The 13,878-nt window shown below is 38.6% G+C and overlaps 1 protein-coding gene across 1 annotated transcript in view; it reads left to right on the forward strand.

Annotated features, from left to right (window-relative positions):
* itpr3 (inositol 1,4,5-trisphosphate receptor, type 3) overlaps positions 1 to 13,878 on the forward strand; it is an 81,710-nt gene that overhangs the window by 26,586 nt on the left and 41,246 nt on the right. Inside the window, exons 5-18 of the mRNA XM_067593508.1 lie at positions 662 to 820; positions 1,970 to 2,068; positions 2,210 to 2,293; positions 3,704 to 3,850; positions 3,951 to 4,046; positions 4,973 to 5,017; positions 6,823 to 6,965; positions 7,922 to 8,021; positions 8,564 to 8,724; positions 8,872 to 9,013; positions 9,135 to 9,299; positions 11,410 to 11,582; positions 11,714 to 11,833; positions 13,469 to 13,544. Coding sequence (XP_067449609.1) covers positions 662 to 820; positions 1,970 to 2,068; positions 2,210 to 2,293; positions 3,704 to 3,850; positions 3,951 to 4,046; positions 4,973 to 5,017; positions 6,823 to 6,965; positions 7,922 to 8,021; positions 8,564 to 8,724; positions 8,872 to 9,013; positions 9,135 to 9,299; positions 11,410 to 11,582; positions 11,714 to 11,833; positions 13,469 to 13,544 — 1,710 coding nt within the window. The remainder of the gene's footprint in view (positions 1 to 661; positions 821 to 1,969; positions 2,069 to 2,209; positions 2,294 to 3,703; positions 3,851 to 3,950; positions 4,047 to 4,972; positions 5,018 to 6,822; positions 6,966 to 7,921; positions 8,022 to 8,563; positions 8,725 to 8,871; positions 9,014 to 9,134; positions 9,300 to 11,409; positions 11,583 to 11,713; positions 11,834 to 13,468; positions 13,545 to 13,878) is intronic.

Below are 13,878 nucleotides of genomic sequence, written 5' to 3' on the forward strand. Positions count from 1 at the left end.
TTGGAAAGATAAAGATTCCTGTGGGAGAAAGGTGTGTGTGTGTGTGTGTGTGTGTGTGTGTGTGTTTAAGGTGTGGAGAGTGTTACATCACATCGATCTGTTGTTTTTGTTCTTAATATTTTTTAGTATCTGCAAATCCCATGAAAAGATCAAAACCAACAACGTGAGAATCCACATCAAAAGTGACACGAGAGCAGCGCGCGAGGGTGTTTATATATATATATATATATATATATATATATATATATATATGTATATGTATATGTATGTATATGTATATATACAGTATCAGTCAAAAGTTTGGACACTTTGTGACAAGAAGACAGAAAAAAAGTAAATTAATTCAAACAAATAAAAAAAATTAAAGGGTTACAAATTAAAGGAAAAACTGTTCCAGGTCTGGATGCTTGACCCCGACAGCGTGTGTGGGGGGGCGGGGGGGGGGGGGGGGGGGGGTCTGGTGGCTCTGTTATGCTGTTGGGGGGCATTTTATCCTATAATGAAACATCTCTATCCTGATGGGAGCGGTCTCCTCCAGGATGCCTCCGTCCAGAGGGCACGAGGGGTCACTGAATGATAAGTTCTACACACAAGACTTGTTGTAAAAGAAGATATATATTGAATAAAAGTATAAATAAACGAGCATATTATCTCTCTGCAGTTGCTCCACATGAAGAGTAATAAGTACCTGACGGTGAACAAGCGTCTGCCGGCTCTGTTGGAGAAGAACGCCATGCGGGTCACTCTGGACGGGACGGGGAACGAAGGCTCCTGGCACTTCATCCAACCGTTCTGGAAGCTCCGCGCCAACGGAGACAATGTAAACACGCTGACACACTGACGGGACAGGTTTACAAAGAAACTCACTCTGCTCATGATCAATCATCAGAAGATAGATCCTAATCGTTTATGACAAACTCTATGCCTGTTCGTACAAATATCAGTATAACAGTCAGATTTCAGGATCCACCACAGCTTTGGTGCGTCATAACAAAAAGCTTCTTTCTGTCTGTACCGTTGGTTCATTTAACGCAGGTGCTCAAACATTCATAGTGTTGTAAACTAGTAATAACATTTGAAAAACAGCTGGTGAGATGTCTTTGATTTAAAACTCGTCCACTAATTGTTAGTCAAGAAATAAAAGAGATTTGCAGTATTTGAGACGAGAGAAAACCAAAGCAGGAAGCAGCGTTTTATTTAAATCTAAAGACATTTCAGTCTCATTTTTGGCCGCCTTTGTTGTTTACAGTTACCATGGTTACAGAGTACTGTAACGGCCGTTGCACGGTTCTTACAGGAGTCGCTGTAGACCCTTTTCACAGCAGACAATTTGAGCTGCCAAAGCAGGAAAAAAAACACAGCTGTAAATAATAAAAAGGATGAGCGAGCATGCTCAGTACCTGCAGCTGGAAGACAGCCATCATTACTATCATTCATTCACACCTTTTTGTTTTATTGACGCACATTTTTATTATCTTCGCATTGACTTCTCAGCTCCTTTGGAATCAATTTGAAAACTTTATTACTAGTTTACAACACATCGAACACAATAGCTTTAACTGTACTGTAAGAACGTAGCCTGGAACTGGCACACCTACATGAGATCAATGTTATTAATCTCACCTGTGTCTTTCCTGCTTCGGCAACTCGACACGTCTGCTGTCAAAAGGGTCTATAGTGACTCCTGTAAGAACGACAGCACGGCTCCTGCCAGTATGTACACATGTGCACACACCCGCTAAGAGTTTAAAAGTGTTCATGTGGCTCTGCAGAGCCACTGTCAGTGTGCTTTTTTATAAAAGTAGTGATGTGTAATATGACACTCAAACCTTTTTTCCTCTATTTGAACCTGTTTTTCAGGAGTTTTAAGATCATGTAAACATGTGTCGGGGAGACAAACATCCAGCTCAGAGTGATTTTATGACTAGTAGTAGTTACAGCAGTATGTTGAGTCTTTTGACTGTTGCAGGTGGTGGTCGGTGATAAAGTGATCCTGAACCCGGTGAACGCAGGTCAGCCGCTTCACGCTTCAAACTATGAGCTGACCGACCATCCGGGCTGCAAAGAGGTGAGACGGAGAGGTGACAGGAACTCACATAACATGACCAAACACACCGGACCTTTCATCCTAATGACCGTGTGTGTGTGTGTGTGTGTGTGTGTGTGTGTGTGTGTGTGTGTGTATGTGTGCGTGTTCCTCCCTCTGCAGGTGAACTCGGTGAACTGCAACACCAGCTGGAAGATCAACCTGTTCATGATGTTCAGCGACCACAGAGAGGAAGTCCTCAAAGGAGTATGTGTAATCTATAAAATGTATTTATAGATTTATTATTTACAGTTTATTCATTAGAGGGTTAATATTGTCAGCTATTTTTTTTTATTTAGTCCTATATCAAATATCCTTCTTAGGTTTTATCATTTTTAGCCAGCTTCATCCTGTTTTTGTTTTTTTGGTCATGTTTTCGTTCTAGAAAATGAAATCTGTTGACATTTCATTGTTTTTTAGCTATCAGATTAAATTCAACATTTCAGTCCTTCTAGTTCAGCCAAAACCAACAGTCTTTTTGTCATCTGAGTTACCACCAAGATGTTAATCTGCATCAGTTTCTTTGTGGTGAGCCTTAATGTGTCTCGTTAGCTTTGTGGTGTTTAATGGCCACATCCTTTCCTTTCTGATAAAGCAGTGGGTTTTTTTTTTTTCTCAGCCTCACTGTGGTGAAAATGGGCCCAAAGATCAGCTCGTGTCTTTCTTCTAAGTCCTGTTGTCATTATCAACGTTAACCTGCTTTCTGCAGATGTCGTCCTGATATGTCGCTGCTCGAGCCATCCGATGAAGAATACAAACAGTCGATATTTTGTCTCCTCTTTTTTTGTCGATGAAACATAAACAGAGATTTTTGCTAAAGTTTTGATTTTTTAAACTACATTTTAGTCTCAGTTGGTGTTTTCTGACGTCAGTCTTAGTCATGGAGAGAAAGGTCATTGACAAACATAATTAGTCATAGTTTTCATTAACAAAATTAACACTGATTCATTGTTATAAAGAGACAATTTAGAACGAAAATGTACACATCAGATATAGAAAAAAAAAAGGATACACGTCTCACAACATTTATCTATATGCTGTGTAGTTGAACTAAAATGACATTACATTTAATGAAATTACTTCAACATGTGAGCTAATAAACTATTTTAACCTGATCCAAGAGAATTTAATCATTATTAGAGTCGACTAAGTGGTCGGTCAGATTTTCCAAATTCAAAATATTCAAATATTCCTGCAGCCAGTTTTCTATTGTAAAGCAGTTTGGTTCACACACTTTACAATCTGATAAAATCACTGTTTTTTAAATCAGCTGCTATTGTTGTTACATTTTTGTTTGATGACTGTGGAGTCCTCATCATTGGGCATATTGGAAGTATTATATTCAACATAGTCGATAACATATCAGGAGATTTCAGTACAGTGTGCAGATCAGTTATTATCTAGTATGAATTTTATGAAACAGAATCCACGAGGAACAGTTGAAAAAGTTTTCCATCGTTTGAGCTTTGACTGTCGCTCTTTTAATGACGTCATGTCGTTGTTTCCTCTTCTTCTGCAACGGTTAATGGTACCGACTGGAGAATTAGAACCACCAGCTGTTTATCTCCTAATAGTCACACAACAGGAGTGGATTAATTCACATTTTCTGTCTTTCAGGGCGACGTGGTGCGTTTGTTTCACGCTGAACAGGAAAAGTTTCTGACCTGCGATGAATACAAGAGCAAACTCCACGTTTTCCTCCGAACCACGCTGAGACAGTCGGCGACCTCGGCAACTAGCTCCAACGCCCTGTGGGAGGTCGAGGTACACTCTCTCTCTCTCACACACACACACACACACACACATAACACAGATGCTGTGAAGTATTATTAAGACCTCTCTGTGTGCTGATTGGTTCCTTCAGGTCGTCCATCATGACCCGTGTCGTGGAGGGGCGGGACACTGGAACAGCCTCTATCGCTTCAAACACCTGGCCACTGGCAACTACCTGGCGGCTGAGGTAACCATGGCAATCACAGTAAACTTGACTTAAACTTAAACTATTTCAGTCATAGTAACAGTGAAAGAGGTTTTCCTCGCTGTAATCATTCCTCCTGTTCATACTGGATATTAAAAGATCCTTCAAATGTGTTTTCAATGGAAGTGATGGAGGATAAAATCCACAGTGTGTCTGTGTGAAGCTTCTATTCAGCTTCAGCAGTCTGAGTTAGTCATATCAAGTGGATATCTGACACATTTACAGTCTTTTTAGCATCAAATTCCCTCTTTGTGTTTCCTCGGACAGTGTTTCCCTGTTGAGCTGCAGGTGGAAGTATAGTAACAAAAAGAGAGACTTTGGCACTAAAAAGACTGTAACGTTGAAAGATATCTACTTGATTTGACTCATTTGGACGCTGAAGCTTCATATTAGCTTCAGATCAACTTTTAAATACATTTTGTCCTCCATCACTTCCATTGTAAGGTCATTATGAAGGGATCTTCTAATGGTCAGTATGAACAGGAGGAATGATTACAGCAAGAAAACAGCTTTAATGTTCAATTGGGCTCCTGACTGTTGACTCTTCCTTTAAATTCAGTGAAAGCTTGATCATTATTTACTCCAACTGTGATCCTGAAACATGGCACCAAATCTAAACTGAATGAAACTGAAATGTTCTTGTATCACCACAGTTAAGATTAATGGATGGGATGTATTTTAATAGACTGTTGATTAAAGGATCATTCTGGTTTATTATAATTTATTTTCATATTTTTGTCCATAATTTCTATCAGTAATAATAACTTTATATTCTTCAAGTTGTAACAAACAGGAATGATCCTCTGATCTAAGAAACCCTAAGAAATCTATCTAAGAAATATAGTAGGAGGTAATTGTTGTTGATGTTGTTGTTGATGTTGTTGTTGTTGTTGTTGTTGTTGTGGTAGGAGAACCCCGGCTACAGAGGAGACAATGCAGAGCTCTCCGCCTCGGTGAGTGCAGCACTGAAGTTTAAAGAAAAGGCTGATGCATTCTGCCATCCAGTGTTTGTGTATCTTTTACAGGGGAGGCTGATTGATCAGTCAGATCCAAATTTCATTCTGGAAATTAAGTATTAAGTGGTTTGTATAAATGAATCCTGCTGGTAGGCAGAAGTAAACAAGCCTCCATCACTGCAGTGTTACCTCAGTCATAAAGCAGCATATAACACTGTAATGTTTGTGAAGGATTTCACTTTTTTAAGCACTTTTGCCAATAAATCTGTTACGGAAATCCTGTATAACTGCTTACAAATTAAAAACATAGTCAACAAATGCCATTAAGATTGTAATCAACAACTTAATATGTTCCAGTTTTGGGAGAGTCTCGACAGACAGATACAACCTGCAAAGAGAGGATCACATGACCAATGAGGGTAGTCGAGCTAATCCTCTGTAGACAGTTTCACTTATTTTCCAAAGTCAGTTGTGTTTTGTGCTTCTCGGCCATTAACCTTCTTTTACTGTACAACTATAAAAGCTACAGAAAACTAGCGTCCTTTCAGCTGTCTCTGTCAGTCACGTGACCCCTGCAGAAGCTTTTTGGTAGTTTTACTGTATTAGCTCGCTAGCAGCACTGCTAGCTCCACTACTCTCGTTGGTCACGTGATCCTTTCCTTGCAGGTCACAGCTGACATCGAGAGTTGAACAGACAGTTACATGTGTTTTCTGTCCCTTTTATCAGTTAGGGTTAGGGTTAGGGTTAGGGGTTAGGGTGAGGGGTTAGGGTTAGGGTTAGGGGTTAGGGTTAGGGTTAGGGTTAGGGTTAGGGTTAGGGTTAGGGTTAGGGTTAGGGTTAGGGTTAAGGTTACAACAACAAACTGACACTACGGAATAAACATGTTTCTTGGTGCATTCAAGAAACTCCCATGAACACTTCAACACTTGATCCTTTTAGCACTTTGTTGATGGTTGCACTTTCTTGTTACTTCTTATACACTTGTCTACTTCCAGTTGTTTCGTATTTGAATAATATATATATAAAAGAAACAAAAAATACCCCTCAGTGCAGCACTCTCTGTCATTGCACTTGTACCTGGTCAGTTACCACGGCTTTGTACCACGACTCTTTCTGACTCACTGTCCTCTAATGCTTGATTTGATTTATCCAAAGCAACTCATAAGTTGCAACTTATAAGTTGCTTTGGATAAAAGCGTCCACCCAATGACTAAATATAAAAGCCATCAGCCTCTGAGCCATAGATTTTACTTTCATAAATGTCCATTAAATCCTCCCATCATCTTTCATTCTGAGCAGCTTGCCGACAAACGACCGACGAGGGGCCGCTAAAGACGCCACCCCGCTGATCTCTGTTAGCTTGGTGCAAGCCTTACGTTTTCTGGTTGTCTTGTGTTTCAGATTTGTATGAAATGATTCATGTCTACTAATCACAATGACAGAAATCGAGAGTTTCATGATTGAAAGTAATTCCTGCTGGTTTAATGAGCGACTCCACACAGCACTTTGTGGAGGTCGGACGACAGCTACGTTCATGTTTCACATTCATGCTTTAAGACTGAAGAAGTCCCACATTCCCACAGACGACCTTCATCTGTCTACCGTGATGAACACAAACATCTCTGCTTTCACTGTCAGTTGTAATGTCTCCACTTCTACTCTGACATCACAGGATTGGTGGTGACACGTGAATCAGTTGCCGGATTTGTCTGTATAGACTGAGTCCAAGAAAAGTCATGAATGTCAATTTGGAAGCAATTTCTCCTTCTCATACTCACCCTGACCTCTGACCTCTCTGCAGATGGATGGTAGTCGTAGCAACAAGCGCTCCCACGGTGAGAGGATCAAGTACAAGCTGGTAGCAGTGCCTCATGGGAATGACATCGCCTCACTGTTCGAGCTGGACCCGACCACGCTGCAGAAGACCGACTCGTTCGTACCACGGTAGGAACACTCTCCACTGCACGGTACTTTACACTGTGTGTACACTGTACACTTGTACTTTACACCACTGCAGATCATATTTACTACCTGTGGACATTTCACAATAACAGATTACAGAGAATGACAGGAATTGTGTCAATTTTAGCCACTGTTAAACTTTTAATGTGAAGGAAAAATTGGATTACAGCTCCCGAAACTTTATGGGACTAAAAATGGGCGACTCTTCAACTCTACCTGGTCTTCATCAGGAAAATTGCCAACATGACAAAGGACAAGGTTTAAAATATATATGTAGGTACAAAATTGATTACAACGTGTTGACATTATAGTGAAGTGATCAAGCAAAGATAGACTGTCAAAATTTAAAATATGTTCAAAATAGTTCACAGAATGCAGGTTTAATGCACGTCTGCGCTGGCCTCATTTCACTTCAGACCCAGAACTACCCACTTGGTTTAATTTAAGAACAAAAGACACAAAATTGAATAAAAACAACCGGCACAAAATAATTTAACAGGTTAGGATTACACAATACATCACACAATAAATTGAAAAAAATCCCAGGTAACATGAATTATGCTGCACGTAGCCGAAATAAAAGCTTTTAATATGAAACATTTGTGCAGGAAGTGTTGAGTTTGATTGACGGTACCTTTACAGCGATCAAAAGAACGGCAAAGTAGAAAATGTGAATTAATTAGTGAGTGAAAACAGTATTTCTGTTCAAAGAGAAACTCATAGCAGCAGACAAGCAAACATAATGATGAATTTATCAAGTGATCCCTCTATGTTTGTTCTTGCTTTGCCAATATTTGAACTTTTATTTGACTAATACATAATGTGATATCAGGAGTCCCTGAATAAACCGTATTGTACACAAATATGACCTCATGCCTACCTCACCGAGCTGCAAAGCACCACAGGGCTGAAGAGAAACTGAACCAGCTGTCTTTCAGGAACTCGTACGTTCGTCTGAGACATCTGTGCACCAACACCTGGATCCAGAGCACCAACGTCCCCATCGACATCGACGAGGAGAGACCCATCAGACTCATGGTCAGTCTAAATATTTAAATCTGGAAACGTTAACAGCCATTGTTGCATAAACAAGTGAATCTAAAAACATGACAATGGGATACAAGAACACACATGACACAAGGAGAAATTGTATAAGTCTGTTTTATTCCAGCTGGGGTTTATGTAGCTCATTCCATGTGTGAAAAAATCAAATCACCACGAAAAAATACCTGAACTTTAGCCTCCAAACCAGAAGTAAAGTCAAAAAATGTATCTGCAAAAGTAGATTTAAGGTTATTAATAATCTTATTTCACGCTGTCTGACAGTATACAGAACATAAATATTCTGTATCATCTTGTTCCATCTCTTCATTGACGCTCTGTGATCTGTCCTCTGAGTTAAATGTGTCTCCGGGACCACATTTCCCCAAAATTCAGTCTGACAGATTTGCTATTTTTGGAAACTTTCTGATGTCTGATGTGTTAATTTTCTGTTGATCGACTAATTGATTAATCATCTAAAAGTCGCAGCTCTATGTGTGTGAGGTGTGTATGAACCTCTATGTCTCCTCCGGCTGCAGTTAGGAACGTGTCCCACCAAAGAGGACAAGGAGGCGTTCGCCATCGTCTCGGTTCCTGTGATGGAGATCAGAGATCTGGACTTTGCTAACGATGCCAGTGCCATGCTGAGCACAGTGGTTGACCAGTTCAACCAGGGCTTCATCAGCCAGAATGACCGTCGGTACGACACTTGACTAAAATGTATTAATGTAAATGAAAATAACTACGTTTGTTGTCACTGTTTTACTGTATGTAGATAAACATGATTTCAAATGAAAATACAAATTAGCATTTGAAGTAGATATTCAATGAGGTTTTTGTTTTTCAGGTTTGCCATCAAGCTGCTGGAGGACGTGGTCTTCTTTGTGGCCGACGTCATCAACAGCGGTCAGCCGGTCCTGGACGTCGCCATGACCAAAGCCAACCGAGAGAGACAGAAACTGATGAGAGAGCAGAACATCCTCAAACAGGTTTGATACAATTGTTACTCAGGGATCCAAAAATACATCACAGAGCAGAAACAGGAAATTCAAGTTCAACAAACAATTAAATGATTACCAACTAAATGACGCTTTGTGTTTGTGATTTCAGATCTTTGGCATCCTGAAGGCTCCCTTTAAGGACCGGGGAGGAGGGGAGGGGCCTCTGCTGCGTCTGGAGGAGCTGGCCGACCAGAAAAACTCTCCCTACCAGTACATGTTGAGACTCTGCTACCGAGTCCTCAGACACTCCCAGGAGGACTACCGCAAGAACCAGGTGAGGATGACGAGCAGAAGTAGGATGAGGAGGATAATGTGATAATGAGGATGACCTCCTTTTCCCAACTACATGCATCCAGTTAGCTGCGTCTTCCTCCTCTCTATCGAATGGTGTCCCTCAGGGTTCCATACTAGGCCCATTACTTTTGTCATTTATGTAAATATTAGGGATGTCCCAATCAAGTTTTTTTGGTCCAGATCTGAGTCCTTTAATATCGGGGATCTCCTGATACGGAGTCCAATCTGATACTTTAATTTACATATCAGCAAAACATATAAAATGATGATTTAATATGTATCTGACACATTATAAAATCTGCAGCCTTCTTTCTTGAGCTACTTTTTTTTTATTTATGTATGTAATGGGACCGTGAACAGTGTTAAACAAAAATGCTACCATTTGATGTACTGTACCAGAGTTAGCTTATAGCTAATTTTCATCTGCAGACCCTTCGGCAGGTCACAATTAAAACATATAACACACAAAAAACACACAAAACACATAAAACAAAATACAAAGCTACACACAGCAGCACATCACATACACCCACAATGTCAACTAGAAATTAATAATGTAAGTTTGTCAAATTAAAGATTATTTGCGTTCATGAGTATTGATCCAAATCCTGACAGTTCTAGTTCAAAACTATTAACTATTATTATTAAATTATTGATCTGATATTAATGAGAGTTTAACTGGAGACTCCTAAAACCTCTGTGAGGAGATCCTCTAGAGAGAAGACGTCTCACTCGGTTGGAGCTTCTTCCCTCACTAATTATCTTTGATTGTTTGATTCAGGTCTACTTTAAAATATCTGAAATAGGGCTGCAACTAACAATTATTTTCATTATAGACTAGTCTGCTTTCTTAATTAATATGATAGTGTATGAAATGTGAAGAAGTTGTGAAATGATTTCCATCACAGAGTCCAAGCTGACGTCTCCTAATGTCTTGTTTTGTCCAACCAACAGTTTGAAACGAAGATATTCAGATTACGATATAAAACAGAGAAAAACAGAAAAATCCTCACATTTAAGAGGCTGGAACCAGAGAGTTTTAAGCAATTTTGTTTGAAAAATGACTCAACAATGAATTGATTTTTTGAGTTTGAGTTAATTTATTGTACAGGTTAAAAACAAACAAATAGATACAAACAACAACAAAAAAAATGTGCAGGGAGAAGAAAAAAGCCCGTCAGGCTTATTGATTACCTAAAAAAATATACACACATAAATGCTAGAAAAACAAATTAGACTATTAACAAAAAGAAACAAACAAACCCAAATAACTCTATAAAACCAAAATTAAAGCCTTTTTAAAAATCTGCACTAAAGGATTTTAAGGACGAATCAATTTTAACCCACTGAGAAAAGTAATTCCATAAATTTGTTTGTATCTGAGTGAAAATGGACCTCTGGTTGTCAGATGTTTGTGAAGATGAAGATGAAGATGATTGTCTGGTTGAGTAAGACCTGAAATGATCTGGAATATTTCCCTCCTTGAATTGTATCTTGTACATAAAAGTACATATTTGGAAAATGTTAACTTCAGAGATTGTGAGAAGTTGAGTTTCTTGAAACAGAGGAGCTGACGGAGAGCAAAGATTTGAACTGGTTGCAATTCTGACAAAGTGTTTTTGTAGAAGAAAGATTCTATGAAGATTAAATTGCAATATGAAAAGTGAGAATAAATTAAAAAGTAATAAAGAGCATGAAGACACTGTTAACAAAAAGGCTTAATTTCCTAATTATACCAATAGATTTGGCTGCTTTTTCACTGACACAATCAACATGAGCTGAGTACGTCTTTGCTTCAAATTTATTGCTTTTACTTTTGATTAGATTGTTTTTAAAACTGAAATACATGTTTATGCATTTGGACCAAATATTATTTATGTTCTTTTATAGCGTGTGACCTTTGTTGTAGTCTGTTTATGTCTGTTTGAATGTTTTTATGATGCTGTCTTGATCAAGGCTCACTTGAAAATTGATGATGATGGTCCAGATGTTGAGAGCAAATATGAAGATGGTGATGAAGGTGATGCAAAAAGTTAAAGCACAAAAACAAAATGAAAAATAAACTCGCTCCTCCTCCTTCCTGCCTCCAGGAGCACATAGCGAAGCAGTTTGGCGTGATGCAGAGTCAGATCGGTTACGACATCCTGGCCGAGGACACCATCACCGCCCTGCTGCACAACAACCGCAAGCTGCTGGAGAAACACATCACCAAGACCGAGGTGGAGACCTTCGTCAGCCTGGTCCGCAAGAACCGAGAGCCCCGGTAAACATGGAGGGGGAGAAAAGAGGAGGGGAGGGAGGGAAGAGACGCTCACTGCTGTTTGTGATTTCTTACTTTTATATCAGACTTTGTTTTCAGTTTGTGTGTGTGTGTGTGTGTGTGTGTGTTTGCAGGTTTCTGGACTACCTGTCAGACCTGTGTGTATCCAACAACGTGGCAATCCCCGTCACACAGGAGCTCATCTGTAAATGTGTGCTGGACCCCAAAAACCAGGACATCCTCATCAAGACAGAGTGAGGACAGAAGGAGGGAGGGACGACCTTTAACCTCTCACTCATAATGATTTCTGCATCCTTTTAGATTATCTTAGATCAGCAGTGGAAGAAGTATTCAGATCCTTTACTTAAGAAAAAGTACCAATACAGCAGTGTAAAAATAATCCATTGCAGATAAAAGTCCTGCATGAAAAATACCACTAAAGTAAAAGTACATAAGTATTATGAGCTTGATGTAGTTAAAGTATTGCAGTAAAAGTACATAAGTATTATGAGCTTGATGTAGTTAAAGTATTACAGTAAAAGTACATAAGTATTATGAGCTTGATGTAGTTAAAGTATTGCAGTAAAAGTACATAAGTATTATGAGCTTGATGTAGTTAAAGTATTGCAGTAAAAGTACATAAGTATTATGAGCTTGATGTAGTTAAATATTGCAGTAAAAGTACATAAGTATTATGAGCTTGATGTAGTTAAATATTGCAGTAAAAGTACATAAGTATTATGAGCTTGATGTAGTTAAAGTATTGCAGTAAAAGTACATAAGTATTATGAGCTTGATGTAGTTAAAGTATTGCAGTAAAAGTACATAAGTATTATGAGCTTGATGTAGTTAAAGTATTGCAGTAAAAGTACATAAGTATTATGAGCTTGATGTAGTTAAATATTGCAGTAAAAGTACATAAGTATTATGAGCTTGATGTAGTTAAATATTGCAGTAAAAGTACATAAGTATTATGAGCTTGATGTAGTTAAAGTATTGCAGTAAAAGTACATAAGTATTATGAGCTTGATGTAGTTAAAGTATTGCAGTAAAAGTACATAAGTATTATGAGCTTGATGTAGTTAAAGTATTGCAGTAAAAGTACATAAGTATTATGAGCTTGATGTAGTTAAAGTATTGCAGTAAAAGTACATAAGTATTATGAGCTTGATGTAGTTAAAGTATTGCAGTAAAAGTACATAAGTATTATGAGCTTGATGTAGTTAAAGTATTGCAGTAAAAGTAGTGGTTTGGTCCCTCTGACTGATATATTATTATATATGACATCATTAGATTATTAATAGTGAAGCATCAGTGTTAGAGCAGCATGTTACTGTTGTAGCTGCTGGAGGTGGAGCTAGTTTACACTACTTTATATACAGTTAGCTAGTTTAGTCCAGTGGTTCCCAACCTAGGGGTCGGGCCCCTCCAAAGGGTCAGCAGATAAATCTGAGGGGTGGTGAGATGATTAATGGGAGAGGAAAGAAGAAAAAACAAAGTTCTGATACACAAATCTGTTTTCAGTTTTTGGACTTTTTCTCTAATCTTTGATTTTTGCTGAAATATTGGATCATTTGAACATTTATTGAAATGAAAGCATGTGAGAAGTTTAGAGGGAAAAAAATCACTATTTGGTCTCAGTCATGAATGTATTCAATACATCTGTTTCATTTTGTAAGGTAGCAGTGAGTTTTTCCAGGTTTGACTGTAGGCTGAACCATTTATTCCTGTCTTCCCAGTGCAGTAAGATGACTTTTTTTGCAAGACTTAATGAAATGAAGAGAAAGCGGGTTGATGTTAATAACAGAGAGATCACCAAGCAAGCATAAGTTAGTATAAATGATGCTTTTAATATAAACATGTTACATTTTCACTTGATTTCTGCACAGACGTCGTGTCCCCAAAGAGGTGCCCCATGGTGGTGGTCAGGGAGAATACATGGATGACTATGGAGACGAAGACGAGGTAGAACTGTCTGCATATCTGTCTGTTTTAATCTTAGCTGGTGGGTCAGTCGTTACAACTTCAGGCTGTGCAGTTAAACAGTATTAAACTATTTTAAATTGTAGTGGAGATCTTAAAGCAGAGGCTCGTTCATCAACAGCAGCAGTGTTAGAGTGGGGAAAGAGTAAGTTCACACTATTAACTCATTAATTATTTACCAGACTGGGTTTCCTTATGATAAACTGTATATTTTATATTTTACACTACTACATATTTTAGTATGTAGTAGATTTTGAACATTGTTAAAACATGTTAAGACCAGGAAATATTCTAATGAATTGCTCTGTTTTTGTGG

This window comes from Thunnus thynnus, chromosome 6, assembly GCF_963924715.1.
Source record: "Thunnus thynnus chromosome 6, fThuThy2.1, whole genome shotgun sequence".
Taxonomy (NCBI): domain Eukaryota; kingdom Metazoa; phylum Chordata; class Actinopteri; order Scombriformes; family Scombridae; genus Thunnus; species Thunnus thynnus.